Below are 19397 nucleotides of genomic sequence, written 5' to 3'. Positions count from 1 at the left end.
AATATTTTTGTGTGTGTTTTTTTTTTTGGTTTTTGGGTTTTTTGTTTTTTTTTTTTTTTTTGGTTTTTGGGCCACACCCGCTGACGCTCAGGGGTTACTCCAGGCTATGCGCTCAGAAGTCGCTCCTGACTTGGGGGACCATATGGGAAACCGGGGGATCAAACCACGGTCCGTCCAAGGCTAGCGCAGACAAGGCAGGCACCTTACCTCTAGCTCCACCGCCCGGCCCCTATTTTTGTGTTTTTTCTCTGAAAGCTGTAAGTCTTACTAAATATTTTCTTATACAGTGACTATTCTAACAAATTATTATCTTTTCTTCTCTTTGTGAGCTGTTCAATGAGGAATTTTGGTGAAAGAGTCCCCCAGTTTAATGCTTATGATTGAACCATGTCATGGGGATTGTTGGACTTTTTCTTATGGCCCCCATATACGCCGATAATGTCACTTAGCATTGCTCCTTGTTTGCATAGGCACATTAAAATGAGAAAATACTATACATACAAATAAGATCTTATCTAATAGAGATTGGTACACACAAATCTTGTAGTGCAACGGGACCTTACACCCTGAACATTGACATAATGACCTGGCACATGCCTCAGAAGAATGTGCATTCTCCATTCACCCCTGAACCAGGGAAGCCATCCACGAAACATCCAAGTTTGTCTATAACATCACCTGGAAGCAATCCTCTACCAGGGAAGACCCTACCGCTGCTCTGATTTAGACCCGCTCAAAAGAGACTTCTCTTAACACTGAGAAGACTTAGCAACAACAACGACCTGCTTAAATGACAGTGCTCTCTGCATTGCCCTTTTATTGTGAAGTGAAACTAGAGGATGCTCCACATCCTGACTTCAATGTAAGATATGCAAATTTCAGGATTTTTAATTCAGTAACATGATACCAACAATAGAGACTGTGTGAAAAATAAAAGTGTGTTGGGGCCGGAGAGATAGCACAGCGGTGTTTGCCTTGCAAGCAGCCGATCCAGGACCAAAGGTGGTTGTCCCATATGGTCCCCCATGCCTGTTAGGAGCTATTTCTGAGCAACCCCTGAGCAACGCCGGGTGTGGCCCAAAACCCAAAAATAAATAAAAGTGTGTTGGCATTACAGACAATGTCTTGGATTGGACAAACTAGCTTGCCTGGAGCCTAGAGTTAGTCTTATGCCAGGAAACTTCAGGGGTAGGGTCTCCTTGTATATAGGCCAAGGTTCTTCCTTTCCATGTCCCTCATATTTTGGTGGGCCTATGCAAACAATAATTGCCACTCTAATACCGTTTTTACTGTGCTCCTTTGACTCTAATCCTTACAAAAAATCCACTTAAACTTTTTAGGTTAACTTAAACTAATATGTATGTGCATGGAAATGTAAAAAAATACTATGCCTTTAATGTTTAAGGAGTTACATAAGTTTTATGGCTTTTTTTTTGTTTTTGTTTTTCGGGCCACACCCGTTAGATGCTCAGGGGTTACTCCTGGCTACGTGCTCAGAAATTGCCCCTGGCTTGGGGGGACCATATGGGACACCGGGGGATTGAACCGTGGTCCTTTCCTTGGCGAGCGCTTGCAAGGCAGACACCTTACCTCTAGCGCCACCTCGCCGGCCCCGTTTTATGGCTTTAAATTGCTTTGTGTGCTGCTAAGAAATATTATAATGTATTACAATCTGGGGACTTGAGGGACAAAGTAATTGTACATGGGTTCTGTTTTATTTTTCTTAATGTTCTTAAAGTCCAAAGTTAAGATCTCAGCAAGGGGACTTCTGAGAATTCTGGGTATGGGTGATTATCCTTCCACTGTAACTTTACCTTGTTCTCTTTCTTTGCATCTTTGGTCTCATAATTAAAAATAAAAAATTAAAAAAAATCACTCCTGGCAGTCTCAGAGGACCATCGGGGATGCCTGGATTCGAACCACAGTCCTTCAGCATGCAAGGCAAATAAATGCCTTACCTCAATGCTCTCTCTGGTCCCCCACCTTCCATTTTACTGATAGTTTCTGCAAAGCCTTTCTGACACTGTTTATTTTATTTCTTGCTTCTTTTTCTTTTCTTACTTGGTTTTTGGCCACGCCCAGTTGTGCTCAGAACTTACTCTTGCTCTGCACTCAGGGATCACTCCTGGTTGGGCTTGGGGGACCCTATAAGGATGGAATCCAGGTGTACCACACACCACACACTGGAAGCACCTTCCTTTGTGCCTGCTCTGGCCCTGGTTTCACTTCTTTTTTGTTTGTTTGTTTGCTTGTTTGTTTGCTTTTTGGTTTTTGGGTCACACCTGGCAGTGCTCAGGGGTTACTTCTGGCTCTATGCTCAGAAATCGCTCCTGGTGGGGCCCGGAGAGATAGCACAGCGGCGTTTGCCTTGCAAGCAGCTGATCCAGGACCAAAGGTGGTTGGTTCGAATCCCGGTGTCCCATATGGTCCTCCGTGCCTGCCAGGAGCTATTTCTGAGCAGACAGCCAGGAGTAACCCCTGAGCACCGCTGGATGTGACCAAAAATAACCAAAAAAAAAAAAAAAAAAAGAAAAGAAATTGCTCCTGGGGGGCCGGTGAAGTGGCGTTAGAGGTAAGGTGTTTGCCTTGCAAGCGCTAACCAAGGAAGGACTGCGGTTTGATCCCCCGGCATCCCATATGGTCCCCCAAACCAGGGGCAATTTCTGAGCACTTAGCCAGGGGTAACCCCTGAGCATCAAACGGATGTGGCCCAAGAAACCAAAAGAAAAAAAGAAGAGAAAAAGAAAAGAAAAGAAAGAAATCGCGGGCCCGGAGAGATAGCACAGTGGCATTTGCCTTGCAAGCAGCTGATCCAGGACCAAAGGTGGTTGGTTCGAATCCCGGTGTCCCATATGGTCCCCCGTGCCTGCCAGGAGCTATTTCCGAGCAGACAGCCAGGAGAAAGCCCTGAGCACCGCCGGGTGTGGCCCAAAAACAAAAAAACAAACAAACAAACAAAAAAAAAAAAGAAAGAAAGAAAAAGAAAGAAATCACTCTGGCAGGCTTGAGGGACCATATGAGATGCCGGAATTCGAACCACTGTCCTCCTGCATCTAAGGCAAATGCCTTACCACTGTGCTATCTCTCTGGCCCTGGTTTCACTTCTGAGATAGGATAAACCATTTTACATATAGGAGGCTTCAGTGACCTCAGCAGAGTTCGGCATTCAGGGTTGTACCGGTGTGTAGTCACACCAGCCTGTGCCCAGCAGTGGTGTTTGCACGTGGCCCATGGCCACATCCCCACAGATCCCTCTGTCATGCCCACGGCCTCATGTGCCTGCCTAGCTCTGGGGTCCCATGTTGTTTTCACTTGGCCCAGTTTTTACTTGGCCTAGTCCCCGCTCTTGGGGTGGGCTTTGTTCCCAATAAAGAAGGCCTGGGAAGCCTGGAGGGGGAGCTGCCATCTTGGTTCGCAAGATGTGTGGGTTGCTAGCCTGTTATTCTTTCCCAGTTGTGTGTGGATTATTTCCTGTGTCGAAAGAGCTACCAGACTCGCCTCTCTTGTCCTACCCGGATCGGGGGCATGGGGATCTCTCTCCCTTGCTGGGGTTTGTGGAACATGCATCAAACAATTTCACAGTCCCGCAGGCCTCACCTTTGAGAAGCGAGTAGTGGACATCGGCATGGGGGCCCAGGTCCCCATCTAGGGCGCGCACCTGCAGCAGCTCCGTGCCGGGGGCCGCTGTATAGGGCACCTGGGCCTCGTAGTGGTGTTGGGTGAAGTGCGGCCGGTGGAGGTTCCCAGCCTCCACAAACACCTGAACCCACATGAAGTTCCTCTTGATGGGCACCTCCTGGTCTCGAACCTGGGCAGTGGGAGACAGCGGGAGGGAAGCTCAAACTAGAGAGCCAAGGCGGAAGAGGGCTGGGGTTGCTGACCACTCTGCCCCCAGAGTGGGCTTCAGAAGTGCTCAATGAGTCCCAGATATGGGGGGGGAGGTCTGGTGGTCCATGATAAACCCAGGGTGAACCTGGTGTCACCAGCGTGGCCATCTCCTCGCACCCTCACATGGAGCTGACCAGCCTTGTAGCCAGAGCATTGCATGGAGAGTCCAGACCCCTGGACATGACTTGGGAAGCTTGTGTGCCTCACCCCAGCCTGGTCTCAGTGCCAAAACATCTGCCAAGGGCACAGTGCCACAGACAGCACGGGTTCAGACCAAGCACAGCGGGAGCGGCCATCACGGTAAACAGCGGTCAGCACACAGCCAACACTCACCATGACAGTAAGTGTGTACTGGACGGGCCCCGGGCCCAGGTCGGCCACGGTGATTAGAGTCCCGCTGTTGGGCTCCAGCTGGAAGAGGTTGCTGCCGCCGTGGATGGTATAGACGAGGCCTTTGCCATGGTCGAGGTCCGTGGCCTGCACGCGGAGCAGCTGCACGCCTGGCGGTGTACCCGCGGGCACTCGCACCTCATACTGAGCCTGCGTGAACTGTGGCCGGTGGCGGTTCATGTTGGCAAAGACCTCGATGTGGACCTGGAAGTGGGTGGGGGCAATGACGGGCCAGGCACTCGGCCGGTGCCAGTATCACCCTGCTGATCTATTTATTTATATTCCATTGGAGTCAGCTTGCCTTATTCCCTCACGGCCTTTTCTCTGCCATGTGCAGACTGCGCCAGGTCTGCCTAGCTCATCTTTCTCCCAGGAGCTCTCTCTGTCTCCCTTTTGGCTGCTCTCCATGCTTCCTTGCTGCTTCTCTTCCTCCCTCTAGCCAACCTCTCTTAATCTTTATTTAAAGTCACCCGCCCATTTCAGGTGGGGGTGTCTGGCCATTAGGAGGGATGAACATAACAGAAAGCTTAGGACCAAAAAAAAAAAAAGGAGGGAGTAGCACAGCACAGTGACAGGTGTTTGCCTTGCATGCAGGCAACCTGGGACAGACTCAGGTTCAAATCCCAGCATCCCATATGGTCCCCCAAGCTGCCAGGAGCGATTTCTGAGCACAGAGCCAGGAATAACCCCTGAGCACAGCCGGGTGTGACCCAAAACGAAAAAATTAATAAGTAAAAAAAAGCTTAGGGCTTTGGGGGAAGGGATACCTTACATCACCCCCTGTGGAGGCAGTACCGGAATTTTCCTCATGACATTTTGCCCAAAAACTCACGTGGTGGGAGAACCAGCCCCCGTATGGCTCAGTCCACGCCCCACCTCCACCTTCTGCTGCCCCTTGTGGCTGCCCATTCTGGGGTGTCAGACCTGTGTGGCAATGCTGTGGACGCCGTTGGTCACCTCCACAGTCAGGTTGTAGCTTTGTCGCCTCCTGACATCCAGGTGGCTGGCAATGAGCAAACTGCCAGTGACCTTGTCCACATCAAAGTCCATGTCCTCGCCCCCACCTTGGGGAACAGAGAACCTGGTGACTGGCAGCAGATGTCCCCCCAAAGGGCCCACCGACCGAGGGGGGAGCTGGTCAGAGATGGGAGGGTGGGGGAGACCCTATGGAGTGGCCCAACGTGGCCGCCATCTGAGCAGTAGCACAGAGTGAAGCTGTCGTGATAGTGCAGAACCAGGGACACAAGTGGGGACCTTGCATATGGCAGGGCTGGAATTGTGGGTGGAGCTGGATGCTCAAGTGGGTGCTCCGTGCTTGAAGAGCTGTGCCTGTGGGGGTGCAGAGCATGATGGGCAGCAGTTGGGAAATCCCTGATCCCCAAAATCATGACTGTGGGGGGGTAGCGCCGGGCCCTCCTCTCATCAGGGAAGTGCTTTCCGAACTTCCTGCAGGGGAGGCCATGTGTTCTTGAGGACTTACAGCCCACAGGCTCTGCAACACTCCAGGACCAGGTCTCCAGGGATGGGCCCCCAGGACGGGTTCTTACCAGAGTCCTCAGAGTCCCTGTGCCAGTTGCCAGTATGCATGCTTGCACACACCCGCACATTTGGAGGAGCAGAACTCAGCATCTATCTGACCCCTCAAGGTCTGCACTTTTCCCAGGAATGGCAACAAAGCTTGGTTTAGGGATCCATAGGAACAGCCACAACACCTGACCATGTTCTCCCTGAGAAGCTCTTCTCCGGATCTGTAAGTCACTGGGGCGGGGCTGCATTTGGGGAGCCAGCCCCAGAAGATCCCTGCCTCCACTCGGCTGCTGTGGCCATGGGCTACCCTCAGGTATGTTTGGAGGCCCCCACCCCCGGCTCCTAGGCCCTCACCTGAGATGCTGAACCACAAGAGTCCAGGGTGGCCCTGGACACTGACCATTCCCACCATGTGGTTCACAGGGTCCGTCTCCATGACCGAGAAATGGTAGTGGAGCTCCTCGAAGGCCAGCGGGGTGCTGAGAGACAGTGGCTGCGGGATCCACTCTACGTGTAACCGGACACTGGCCGAGAGCGCCGGCTGGCCACCGTCTGTGGCCTTGACCTGGAAAGAGGCGCTGAGATGGGGTCCTGGGCCAGGCTGGGGCAGTTCTGTCTCTTGTGTTATGTGCAGCCACTCAAAGCAGGCCCCATGTGTATGGGCCACAGGGCAGCCAGCTCCAGAACCTTAGTAATGGGTCACTACCAGGATGGTCTGCCGTGTGCTGGACCCACTCATCTCTGCCCTCCCCATTGCCATAGCAGGAAGGGGATCCCTCTGGACAGCCCAGAAGGGGGCACGAGCATCTCCCGTGTGCCCGCAGGGGCTGCCCAGTCACACGTGGTCTCTTGCCCATGTCATGGCGACATGGGAGAGGCTGTGCTCCATGCCCCGATGCCTCTCCATCTGAGTCTTTAATCGGAAGGACCCCCGCTGGTCAGAAGCTCTGGCCTGATGACCCCTGCCAGTATTTGGAAAAGCCCATGAGGACCCCACTCACCGTCAGGATGTTGTACTCTCCAGCCCGGAAGGTGCGGTTGGCCCGCACCACGCCTGTGGCGGGCTCCACTGTGAAGCCATCAGTGTCGCTGTCTTCGATGCTGTAGGTGACTTGGCCGTTGGGCCCCAGGTCCGGATCCGCCGCCACTAGCCGGTACAGGAGCCCGGGCGCCCCCATGCTCTCTGGGAGACGCACGGTGAAGAGTTTGTGGGGAAAGCTGGGGGCGTTGTCATTGACGTCCTCCACAAGCACCACCACCCTGCAGGTACTCCTCTGTGGGGGCTCCCCGAGGTCCTGCACGGCCACCTGCACGTGGGGACAGAGTCAGACATGGCCCTACCCCCTGCCTGGCATCCCAGCACACACCTGGACCCAGCTCAGGGATGCTGCGTGTCTGATTGTGGCCTGATTCCTGCAGCTTCTAGGGCTGCGCAGACTTCCCCCTTGGACCGACTCCCACTGCCTGGGTTGGGGGTGGCGATAGCTTGTGTTCCTGGGTGAGAGCCAGCACACGGAATATGAGCAGGTATGCAGGTTCCATGCATATGCAAGTCTCTGCATGTGTCCCAGCGGTGCAGCCACACATACATGGCTGTGACATCACACCCAGATGGCAGCACTCGTGGGGAGACCAGACCTGGCTCTTAGGTATCAGCAGGAGGTTTCTTTGCCGGAAGCAGTGACGTAGGGGATCTGTTTTCTGTGCCCGAGGTGACCTCATGTGTCCTGGAGTGACCCAAGTCCTATGCTGACCTGTGTCCTGAGATGACTTGCATGTCCTGAGATGACCCTATGTGTCCCAAGGTGAACCATGTCCTAAGCTGACCCATATCATGATCTGACCCATGTCCTGAGATGACCCCATGTGTCATGAGGTGACCCCATGTGTCCTGAAGTGACCCATGTGTCCTGAGATGACACCCATATGTCCTGAGGTGACTCATATCCTAAGCTGACCGATGTCCTGAGGTGAACCCATGTGTCCCGAGCTGACCTGTGTCCTGAGGTAACCCCATGTGTCATGAGCTGACCCATGTCACTGCAGAATCGAACCCCCTCCTGAAGGCTGGCCCTTACCTCTAAGATATGCTCGTCCTTCGCTTCCCGGTCCAGCTGCTGCGCCGTGGACAGAAGCCCTGTATAGAGACCAGGTCTGAGGGCTCCCTGGGCCTGTGGCAGGCTCTGTGCCCCAGCAGCCAGACTCCCCAGATAGGAGCCTTGGCTTCCGCTCTCGGGCACCCCTGTGTCACCACTCTCCTCCCCCAGCCAGCCCTTCCTACCCGTGTCAGGGTCCAGAGCGAAGAGGCCCAGCGCGTTCCCGCCCGTGAGGTTGAAGCGCAGCCTCCCTGCCCGGCCAGCGTCAGCGTCCTGGGCCTCCAGCTGCAGCACGGGGCTGTGTGGGGGCACGTCCTCTCGCACTGACGGGTAGAACACGGGGCTGGACACGCGGGGCGGGTTGTCGTTGACGTCTGCCACCTCGATGTAGACCTCGCTCACCGCGGACAGCGGCCGCAAGCCCCTGTCCTCTGCCTGCACCGTCAGCCAGTGGTGAGCCACCTGTTCGCGGTCCAGGGGTGCCCGGGTGCGAATCACACCTACGGATGGGTCAGTGTCAGATGTACGCACACATAGACACAGATGCATAGACGTGGTGTGCACCTATACAACATGACAGCTTTACATAAACAGCATACATCCGAACATGGCACACATACAACATGCAACCAAACATGTATGACACAGTTGCAATGTGCAGGACATTCACCTGCACATGTGGGGGCACTTACCTGTACCTGCATGATACATATGGACATGTATGACACAACTGCACATTCATAACATACACCTGCTTTGCATGATACTCATGTATGACATACCTAGAATGCCTGTCCCAGTCACCTGAGCGCCCCTCAACGCCCCATACCTGTGTCTGGGTCGATGCTGAAGGCTGCGAGGCTGGTGCCCGCGCGCAGGGAGTACCGCACCTCTCCATCCAGGCCGGCGTCCTCATCGAGGGCCACGACAGTCAGCACGTGGGTCCCCGAGGGGCTGTTCTCCTGCACCCGGCCCTGGTGCACAAAGGAGGTGAAGCGGGGCGGGTGCAGGTTCTCGTCCACGTCCAGCACGATCACCTCCACGCGGCACAGGGAGCGCTGGGCCCGGGGCCGGCCACGGTCTCTGGCCCACAGGCTCAAGTTGTAGCCGGCTCGCTGCTCGAAGTCCAGCTCTGCCTCCAGGCTGAGCGCCCCGGTGTCGGGGTGCACCAGGAAGGTGCCGTGGGCATCATCCAGGAGGGCAAAGCTCACCTCCCCTGCCGGGCCCAGGTCAGCGTCGGGGGCATCGAGCAGTGCCAGCACCGTGCCCAGAGGCAGGTCCTCGGGGACCTTCAGGCTGAGCAGCTCCGGCACGCACTGGGGCGCGTGGTCATTGACGTCCCCCAACGTGACCAGCACATCCGCAGTGGAGAACAGCGAGGGGCCTTGGCGGGGCTGGTCACGGGCCTCCACCTTGAGGGCAAAGCGCGGCTGGGATTCCCGGTCCAGGGGGGCAGTGACCACCAGCTCCCCCGTGAGTGGGTGCACAGAGAAGTGCTCCGTGGGGGTGAGCAGCGTGTAGCGGACCCTTCCGTTGTCATCCGTGTCCGCGTCCTCTGCTCTCAGCTCAGCCACCGTGGTCCCCACCGCCGTGTCCTCGGCAATGTTCAGCTGGTACCCGCCAGGCGGGAACTGGGGCACTCGGTCGTTGCAATCCCTCACCGCCACATCCAGCAGTTTCCAGGCGGACCTCGGGGGGGTGCCCAGGTCATGCACAGTCACGTTCAGGCTGTAGCCCCGCTCGACCTCGTAGTCCAAGGAGGCGGCCACGGTGAGCTGCCCGGTCTCCAGTTCCACATCAAAGTGGCCGCCCTCGTCGCCACCGGTGATCACGTAGACCAGCTTGCCACCGAAGCCGTCATCGGGGTCCAGTGCTGCCAGGCGGGTCAGCAGGGTTCCTGGGGGAGCCTGCTCCAGCACCTCGATGCTCTGAGGGAAGGGCTCCTCGAAGCGGGGGGCGTAGTGGTTGAGCTGAGCGGTGCCGAAGGAACCAAAGTCACCGTCATCCTCATCACCCAGTGGGGGAGGCCCTTGCTCCGCTGCGGCGTGCAGAACGGCCTTGGTGAACTGGGCCAGCACCCCGGTAGACACGCATGCCACCGGCACTTCCAGGCGGGCGTCGGGCACCACGGTGATGTTCAGTGACATGGGCACGGCATAGTTCTTCCCGTCGAAGGCGGTGATCTCCAGCGAGAAGCGGGTGGGCCCGGGATCCGCCGAGCTCTGTGGAAATGGACGGCGAAGGGAGACCAGGCCCGAGTGTGGGTGGAGGTCGAAAAAATGCTGCTCGTTGCCCGACACGAATTCATAGCGCAGGCTCTGCAGTTCGTCCACGTCGATGGCCGACACGGTGGCCACGGCCCCACCCACGGGCCAGTCATGGCGCAGAGACCCCACGCAGCCCACAGCCTCAAACGCCGGCCGGTTGTCATTGGCGTTCCGCAGCCGGAGGGACACGGGCACGTCGGTCTCCCGGCGGAACGGGGCCCCCCAGTCGGAGGCGCGGATGCGGAGGTGGTAGACCCTCTGCATGAGCTCGTAATCCATGGGCTTGGAGGTGGTGATGGTGCCCAGGTAGGGGTCGATCGCGAAGGGCACGGCCCGGGGGCCCACGATGGAGTAGGACACGCGGCCATTGTCACCCTGGTCCCTGTCGGTGGCCGTCACGGTCAGCACGCGCATGCCCGCGGGGAGGTTCTCATCGAAAACAGCCTCGTAGGAGGAGCTGTTGAAGGTGGGTGCGTGGTTGTTGGCGTCCTGGATGTCCACGAGCACCGTGGCAGAGGCCAGCAGCGGGACCGTCTGGACCTGCAGCCGAACGTGGGGGTGCTCCTGCCACTCCAGGGCCGCCACCGTGCTGAGCAGGCCTGTGTGTGGGTGCAGTCGGAAGCACGCGCTCCCCGGGGATGGCTGCAGGATGTAGTGCAGACTGGGGGGCGCTCCGGGCACCCTCAGCACCAGCACTCGGCGGCCAGGGGGCGAGAGCTCGCTCAGCTGCACCCGGTACACCTCCTGCTCAAACCGCAGGGCCGCCAGCCTGGCTGGCGACAGGTGGAAGGTCAGTGTCGGGGAGGAGGCAGGTGGCGGGCCCTGCGCCTGTGCCCGGAGGCTGAGGTTGAAGCCCTGGGGGTGCTGCAGCCAGTCCACTTCTTTGACGGGCACCAGACGGAACTCGGAGCTATTGCTGTAGGCTGGAACGACCTTGAAGTAACCCTCAGGGTCGCCGTCCACCACGTCCACGGTGTCGGCACCCGGGCCGGTCGTGTCCAGCAGAACGACAGCGAGGGCCCCGTCTTCCACGCCATCCTCAGGGTCCACGAGCACCGAGGCTATCTTGGGACCTCTCCTACGTGCAGGCTCCACGTGCACCGTCAGCCGGGCTAGGGTGCCCGAGCCTGGCCCCTCTGACAGCCGACGCATGCGGTCCACGGCCAGCACCCGGAACTCGAGGTCGCCGTGCGCCAGGGGGCTGAGCCTCGCCATCAGAGTGACCACGCCGGTGGTGGGGTGCACGGCCAGCTCCTTGGGCCTCCCAGGCAGGGCGTAGTAGAACTCAGCATTGGGCCCCAGGTCGGCGTCAGTGGCCGTCACCTTGCAGATGGGGCTGCGGAGGGGCGTGTCTTCGGAGATGGTGACATGGTAGGACGGCGGCGAGAACAGGGGCTTGAGATCGTTCCGGTCCAGCACGCGCACTGCCACACGGGCCAGCTCGCCCCGGCCCCCGGCCGCCTCGGCCGCCTGCACCAGCAGCGTGAACCTATCCTGCACCTCCCGGTTGAGCACGGGGGCCCCGCTGCCACTCCTGGTGCGCAGCCTCAGGAAGCAGAAGTCGCCCACCACATGCTCCTCAGCCCTGAACATGCCTCCGGAGTCCCCGGCCACGATGCGGTACCTCACGGCCACGCCGGGCCGGGCCAGTTGCACTCCCATCCTCACAGGGCTGTCCACGTAGGTCCTGGGTGCTGCGTTCTCGTAGATGCTGGCATTGTACAGGGAGTGAGTGAAGCGCCAGGCTGGGCCGGAGGGCTCCATGCAGGCCAAGGGAGGCAAGCAGAGCAGGACAGCGGTCCACAGGGCACCCAGCATGGCTGCGAGCTCTGTGACATCAGAGGCTGGCGTGCAGCTCCGAGGGTCCTGGTCTGAGGAGGCTGTCCGTGGTCGGGAGGCTGAGGCCGGGTGCTGCTGAGTCTCCTGCGAAGCACAGGGCACCCCCTTTTAGAATCTCCTGCCACGATACCACACCAAATGGCAGAGGAACAAATTCCTCCAACACTGTCAGGGGGCAGGAGGAAACCCCCTGTGATTCCTGGCACCTTTAACGGTGGCAGCTCTGAGCTCATTCCCAAGCCACCTGCCTCCGGCCTAGCTGTGTCCGGGGTCTCTTTAAACCCCAAGGCCCCTCTGTGCCCCATCTCAGAGGGCAGGAAATGTTGGGAAACGGCCTCGTTTAGGAGCGGGCAGAGAGTGGCCTGCTGGCCAGCGGCCCTCCAAGGTGGAGCAGGGACGCTCGGACCCGGGAATAACCCGCCCCACCCACTCGCCTCGGGGCCTGAACACGGAAAGCTCTGGAATGTGGAGACAAGTCCTGTGCCTGCATTGCCTGTCCAGGCAGGATAGACCCCTTCTCCCCACTCAAGCTCCAGAGAGCAGAGAGGGCAGAAAAGGTGGGAACAGCAAGGGGGTCTCTCCCTGGGTCCTCTCCCATGACCCTGCGTTGGCCAGGTCAGAACCAAACTTTTGGGGGCTGTGGAGGGTGGAGGAGGCAGCCCTGCCCCAACCACTTGCCGCTGGGGTGCAGCATTCCCAGGGAAGCAAGGCTGGCAGACCGGTTCCTCCAGCCCCTTCTCTTCAAAGGCAGCACTGGCGCTCCCTGGGGAGGAACATGCAGGAAACTTGGGGTTCTTCAGGAGGTCTGTGTCTCCCATTAGGGTGCTCGGACCACAGACTGGACCACCTACCATGGACCAGACCAGAGACCTTACCAAGGACCACGGACTAGACCACAGACCAGAACGGAACACACTTCATGGACCGCAGAGATTCTAACTGGGGTTGGAGAGGGTGGGAGAAAGATGGGCCTGGGGCAGGAGAGATAGCACAGCAGTAGGGCATTTGCCTTGCATGCTGTGACCCAGGACAGACCCGGGTTTGATCCTAGGCATCCCATATGGTCTCCCGAACCTGCCAGGAGCAATTTCTGAGTGCAGAATCAGGGTAACCCCTGAGCACTGCAGTTGTGGCCCAAGAACAAAAGACAAAGCAAAACAAAACAAAAACAACAACAAAAGAAACAACAACCTGTCTCTTTCACCTCCCCATTGCCCAATTGCCTTGAAGGGGTCCCCTGTCAGCCTGAGAAGCAGTGAGGGCTGAATGAAGTCCTGAACTGCGTGTGGGTCCTGCCTGTTCCCGAACCTTGCACGCAGCTCTCAGCCCAGACCCAGTATCAATCCCCCCACCCATGCCACCAGCACAGCCCCCACCCCTCACCACCTGCCACCCTTGTCTGCAGTGCTCAGATAGGATCCAGGAGGAGCGTGGCCTGGGCAGTCTGTACACAGCCCTGAACAGCAGGGCAGTGGGGCCTTCAGATCTGGTCAGCTCAAATAGGTCCCAGCAGGAGCTGGGGTGGGGGTGGGGAGACAGGGGCCCCTCAGCAGCACCAGGTGGAAGGTCTGAGTTGGTCAAGTTGACTCATTTTCGAGGCTTTGGGGCTGGAGAGGTAGCATGAAGGTAGAGCATTTGCCTTGCATGCAGAAGGACGGTGGTTGGAATCCCCACATCCCATATGGTCCCCCGGAGCCTGCCAGGGGTGATTTCTGATTGCATAGCCAGGAGTAATCCCTGAGTGCTGCCGGGTGTGATCCAAAAACCAAAAACCAAAAATAAAAAACCTCAAGACTTTAAGTTCTGAGGTCACCAGAGAGTCAGCATAGCCCCAAAGCTGTCCCCAACACCCCAGACACCACTGTGGAGATGCCTGGAGCCCCAGAACAGGGCCTTGTCTGCGCCCAGGGTGGGGCTCGTGACCCCACGTTCAAGTGGTCTGACCCCTCCCTGGCCCACTCCTGCCCTCCACAGCCTCTCCGGCAGCCTATGGGGTTGTGGCCAGGACCTCCTCAGCAGGTCCTCCACGCCAGGTCAGGCTACAGCAACCCGGTCCCTCTCACAGCTCCGTCAGGGCGCTCCCATCCCACACAGCTAGTGGGAGGCAGAATCCACAAGTTCCTGGCGCTTCCCTGCGATGGGGCATCCAGTGCGACCCCAGACCCGGTGCTTCCAAACCTCACTGACCTGTCTCTCCACCCGCCCCCTTTGGAAAAACAAGTAGACAGGTGGCTTTGGAGGACCACTGTCCATGGGGGGCTGCGGGTGAGAGCTGGCAGTGGTAGGGGAGTGAGCCGCGAGTGCTCAGGTCTCCGCAACATGGGCCGATGATGTCCTCCGTCAACTCAGAGGAGCAGCCTGTCCCCTGGGAGCTGACCCCTGGGCTCCGTCTGCACGGTTGGTCTGCCTTCCCTCACGTGGGAACTCAAGTGCGTTCTGGAGTGCAGCCAGGCCTATCCGTGTTCCCTCTTTGGGGATGCGGGTGGGACCTGGCTCTCTGTGAATCGCCAGGAATGCTAGGACCCTGCAGGGTGGCATGAGCCTGTGTGGGCGACTGGCAGCTCTCGGGGCTGCTGGGCACAGCAGCGGCCAACTGCCCACAGGACTCCCGGAGACCTGGCTCATCTGTACAGGACTCGTCACACAAGTGTGCACCTATCAGCCCTAATGTGGACACCTTTACATGTCAGCCCTAATGTAGACACGCTTGCATGTCAACACTTGTGCAGTTCCATACCATACATGTGTCCTGCACGTGGCATACATAGCATATGCATGTAGACATGTACAGCAGAGCATATGTCACCCAAACACATATGCTTACCTGCCAGGTGTGTCCCCTGAACATATACACATAGGCCATATCGTGTACATGCAATCCCATGAGGGATTGGGAACCCTGTTATTTCCCAACCCAGAGGCTGCTGGCTCTGTGAGGTTGTGGGGATCCCCCAGACCAGGGCCCACACGTATAGCTGCGGATCTGAACTGGTACTCTGAGTCCTGAATCCCAGGGCTCCCCAGTGACAGGACGAGGGTACAGAGATGGCAGTCACTAGAGAGAGAGAGAGACAGGGAGCGAACCTTGAGCTGCCCTGGCTGATCCCTCACGTGTATGCCCTCGACACCTCTCCTCACAGGGCCACCAGGTGGGTGAAAGAAAGCCCCGACCCAGCCCTGCTGTGCTGCTGCCCAGAGGGGTTTCAGGTGCACAGTGCTTGGGTCAGCAGGGACAGCGGGGACAGCGAGCAGCAGACAGCGGGCAATGCAACGGGCACAGCAGCGGGCATGGCAGCCTTACAGCCTTGCAACGTGCAGGGTCCCGGTGGTGGCAGCTTCCTAGGCCAGGTCGCACAAGTTTTGGGTCGGGGACTTCCTGCAGGGTCTGGGACCTGACTGACTGTCGGGTCAGGCTGGGCTGTGGGTAGATCTGGAACCCTGTAGGCTGGTCCCTGTAGACAGGCTGCCGGGGGTGGGGGGGGTGGGGGGGTGGGGTGGGGGGTGGGGGGGTGGTGTACGGGACATGGACACGGACACATGGCAGTGCTGGGGTGACGTGCTGCCCTCTAGAGGTTACGGCAGGAGTTGCCATCCCCAAACCCCAAGCCCCTAAACACCAGGATTGGGCTGGGATGAGCACAAATCCTGCGGCCCACCTGTCCTCCAAGCCAGGGTCCTTGTCCCATGGTGTAGAGGGACTGGGGAAGCTAGGTCTGTTCCCAGCAGGCACAGGCAGGGTATCTGCTCAGACATGTGGGCCCGGATGTTCCAACCTCCACAGACAGGGACACCCCTATTGGGTAGCTTGGGGTGACCTGGAAACTAGTGTGGGATCATACAGTGAAGGGGAAGATACAACAATGTAGGTCATACAGTAACTGAGACACATACAGTGATGGGTGTCACACAGTGACAGGTCATTTGTGACGCCGACCATGGCTGCCTCCCTCCCCGTCGCCCCCTGCCCACCGCTGTCCAAGCAGGTCCTCCTAGAGTGGCTTTCGTGGTTTCCCGATCTCCTCCCAGGCTGCTAGGCTGGGCTGGCCCCGGCTTGCCCTGTTCCATTTGCCCCAGGCATTACCCACTCGGGAGCCGCCACCTCCAGGCAGCCCTTGGGTGACGGCCCGGAAGTGTGCACAGAGCCTGCAGTGCACCCCGTAGGGGCACCTGTGCTGTCACCGCTCGTCTGCAGGCTGGGGGAGATGATGAGAAGGGTGTGGGCAGGGAAGTCTTGGGCACAGGGCAGGAGGAGACTGGGTTCCCCTCACCAGGCTGCAGCCCTGGCTGCGAACAGACCCCATCTGTGGCTCTGTCTGCAGAACAGACGGCATTCCTCGCAGCTCCAGGGAGGACCCATAGCCTGGGGAGCTCCTCCTAGAGCCGGTGGCCCATGGGTGCCTGTATGGGAGCTTTGCGTGTACATGTGCTGCATGTCCCTTTGTGCTAGGGTGTGTGCCTGCCTGTGCCTTGTGTTCTAACGTGTGCAAATGTGAGTTGTGTGCATTTGTGGAGCACATGTCTCTGTGTACAACTGTACGCCATGCGCATGTATGTACCTTGGGAATAGGCCTGAACTGTGTGTCCACAGGAGTATGCTTCGTGTTTGTGTGTGGTGTGTGGGGTTTGTGTCTACAACGTGATGCGTGTCCCATGTTTCCTGTGCGTGTACGCACGGGTTGGGCACTCGGGTGTCACCTGTTTGCTGAAGTTCGGGTCCCTTGGAGGGCGGTCACAGTCTAGGGGTCAGAGTTCAGCCCTAAGGTTGCCTCCACAGGCCAGTGGGGCGTAGGGGTGTCTATGATGCTGGCAGCATCGTACATGCTGCGTCTTTGTCAGACACCTGCGTGAGAGGAACTTGGGGCACTGGACAGGGACCCTCGCATGGACAAGGAAGGTCCTGAACCTGCCCACACCTCACAGCTGCCCAGGACATGCGCGATGGTACCCGTTAAGATTAGTCATGCATGGGATTACAGCCATTTGTGGGAATCCTTCCCATGCATGTTGATAGTCGTTAGCCAAGCATAGAATGCTTGTCACACGTGGGATTACTAGTCATGGATGGGGTTGCATGTGCTTACTAGTCCGAAGAGGAGAATTATTGGGGCCCGAGTGATAGCGCAGCGGTAGGGTGTTTGCCTTGCACGCTGTTGCCCAGGACGAACCTGGGTTCGATCCGTGGCATCCCATATGGTCCCCCAAAGCCAGGGGTGATTTCTGAGTGCATAGCCAGGAGTAACCCCCTGAGCATCATCGGGTTGTGGCCCCAAAGCCAAAATAAACAAACAAAAAAGCCCAAAAGCAGTAGAATTGCTATTCCTGCATGAGATTACTAGTCCCACCGGGGATCACCAGTCATGCACAAAACCGCCTGCCACACATGGGATCTCTAATCACACATGGGATCACAAATTGAACAGGATTAATAATCGTGCAGGGACCACTAGTCACACACAGATCACGAACCGCACACAGGAACACGAATCCTCCCTAGGAGCACTGGTCAAGACTAAAACCCTCATCCTCGAACTCCTGGTATCACAGTGGGGCTTGGCACACGGGCATGGCGAGGGCCTGTGCCGGGAGATGCCCAAGACCCAGGCTGTGCTGGCTGTGCCCTGGGCTTCGGGAGGAGCTGGGCGGGAGCGGGGGCCGGTGCCCGCTGCCGCTTCCTTCTGTTCCCGTCGAGCCTTGGCACGCCCGCGGCTCCTGCCTGACACTGCCTGGCTGAGCAGGCCCTGCCATGGCCTTTCCCCATCCGGGGGCAGCGGGGAGGGCCCGAGGGGCCCCTAACCTGTTCCTGGTTTTATCCTGGGTGTGTGGGGGGGGGTGGAGCCTGCAGCGCCTGCAAGGCTAGGGGCCTCCTGTAGGAGTTGGGGGACCCCAGGATATTCCCTTCTAGCACCCACCTCTGCACCAGCCCCACTGGGTGGAGTGAGCCCAAGTCTCAGTTCTTCCCAAACAGCCGCTCTCCACACCCTGGCCTGGCCCAGCTCCCGGCAGCGGGTACAGTGCACCCAGCCCTGCGCTGACCTCTGACCTGGCAACCTCCAGAACCTTCTTGTGTCTGAGATGCTCCAAAGGCACAAACGTGGAATGAGGCAGCTACCTCTGTGGCAAGCTCCTGGCCTGGGATACCGTGCAGGAGAGTGCACCCCAATTCCCACCCCCCCCCAATCAGGGACCCCTGAGAAGTCTGGGTACCGGCGGCCTCCCTTCCCCCTAGACCTTGAACGGGTGGACCGCCACTGCCCTCTCAACCCCTGTGCAGAGCCCAGTCCCCACTTTGCTGCCCCAGCCCCCACCCCTGGGCTTTCCACCGCTCCCAGGTGTCCCTGCCCACTGCCTGACAAGTCCGCAAGGACCCCCTGCGCCTCCTCCTGCCCGGTGCTTACCTGAGGGGCTTGGGAGGGGAGCTGCAGGGAGCTGCCAGCCTGAGTCCAGGCCACCGGGCTGAGCGGCAGTGCTGAGGCGGAGAGGAAGCTTCGGTGCAGCTTTGAGGGAGGGAAGGTGCGTTCTGCCCCGGTGGGGCGGGCAGAAGGCGGGGCAGCGTGCAGAAGGGGCTGAGCCAGCTGGTGCCGGGCCAGAAGCTCAGGACAGCCCAGCACGGCCTCAAATCCCGCCAGTGGGCTTGGCGGAGGGTAAACTGAGGCCTGGCTGGAGGGGGCGGGCCAGGTCCCCTCTCCCTGTCACCTGTCCAGTCGTCTGGGCCCCAGGACCCCGGTAAGGAACCTGGCTGCCCCAGTTCCCTCGTCTGAGCCTCTGGGCTAGACAGGAGAGGAGCGTGAGGGGCTCTTGGGAGCCTGCAAGGCCCCTCTCAGCCTCTCTGCGGTCCAGGCCAGCCCTCAGCTTCCAGAAGTGGGCATGGGTGCCTTTTGTCTTGCGTGCCCACAGCGATGCCCACTTCTGTGTCCCGCCCTGCAGCCTCTGCCCTGCGGCCATGTGGGACGGTCCCCAGAGCTGTGCCAGGCCACTGCTTGTCCCCACCCATCCCCAGCTGGTTCTGGCCCCGTGCCCTGCTCAGATCCAGCAGAATGGCCTTTCCACACCGGGACCTGCCAGCCCTGCCCCACCACGGCCCCCCAGTCTCTCAACTCGTCCTTCTCTCTCCGTTTCTTGCCTCGATGGCTGCACTACCGAGTTTCCAAGGAGGGTCCTCTGGGACCAGAGGGCGTGGGGGGGGGCAGCAGGAGCCCACAGTCTTTTGTTCTCATTTAACGAAGCCCTGACCCCTCCTGGGCACCCCTGGGCTGTCCCGCGAGTGGGTGAGTGGAACCACATCCCCAGGCCTGTGCCCAGGGATGGCCTCCGAGGTTGGTCGGTCCACAGAGCAGTCTGGAGACCCCGGCACCGGTGGAAACTTGGAGAGGGGCAGCCCTTGGCCTGCTCT

General features: G+C 58.6%; 1 protein-coding gene across 1 annotated transcript in view; it reads right to left on the bottom strand.

The window, feature by feature from the left end:
* The window catches only part of FAT2 (FAT atypical cadherin 2), a 39045-nt gene extending 20449 nt beyond the window's left edge, over positions 1-18596 (bottom strand). Inside the window, exons 1-9 of the mRNA XM_049778006.1 lie at positions 18403-18596; positions 8731-12091; positions 8087-8401; positions 7884-7942; positions 6807-7112; positions 6160-6370; positions 5203-5342; positions 4222-4482; positions 3598-3808 (exon numbers count right to left, since the gene is read on the bottom strand). Coding sequence (XP_049633963.1) covers positions 3598-3808; positions 4222-4482; positions 5203-5342; positions 6160-6370; positions 6807-7112; positions 7884-7942; positions 8087-8401; positions 8731-11986 — 4759 coding nt within the window. The 5' untranslated portion in view covers positions 11987-12091; positions 18403-18596. The remainder of the gene's footprint in view (positions 1-3597; positions 3809-4221; positions 4483-5202; positions 5343-6159; positions 6371-6806; positions 7113-7883; positions 7943-8086; positions 8402-8730; positions 12092-18402) is intronic.
* Positions 18597-19397: the final 801 nt, after the last annotated feature.

Source organism: Suncus etruscus, chromosome 8 (assembly GCF_024139225.1).
Source record: "Suncus etruscus isolate mSunEtr1 chromosome 8, mSunEtr1.pri.cur, whole genome shotgun sequence".
In the NCBI taxonomy this organism is placed as follows: domain Eukaryota; kingdom Metazoa; phylum Chordata; class Mammalia; order Eulipotyphla; family Soricidae; genus Suncus; species Suncus etruscus.
The sequence above is the reverse complement of the archived record's forward strand: the minus strand, read 5'-3'. Positions and strand labels throughout refer to the sequence as shown.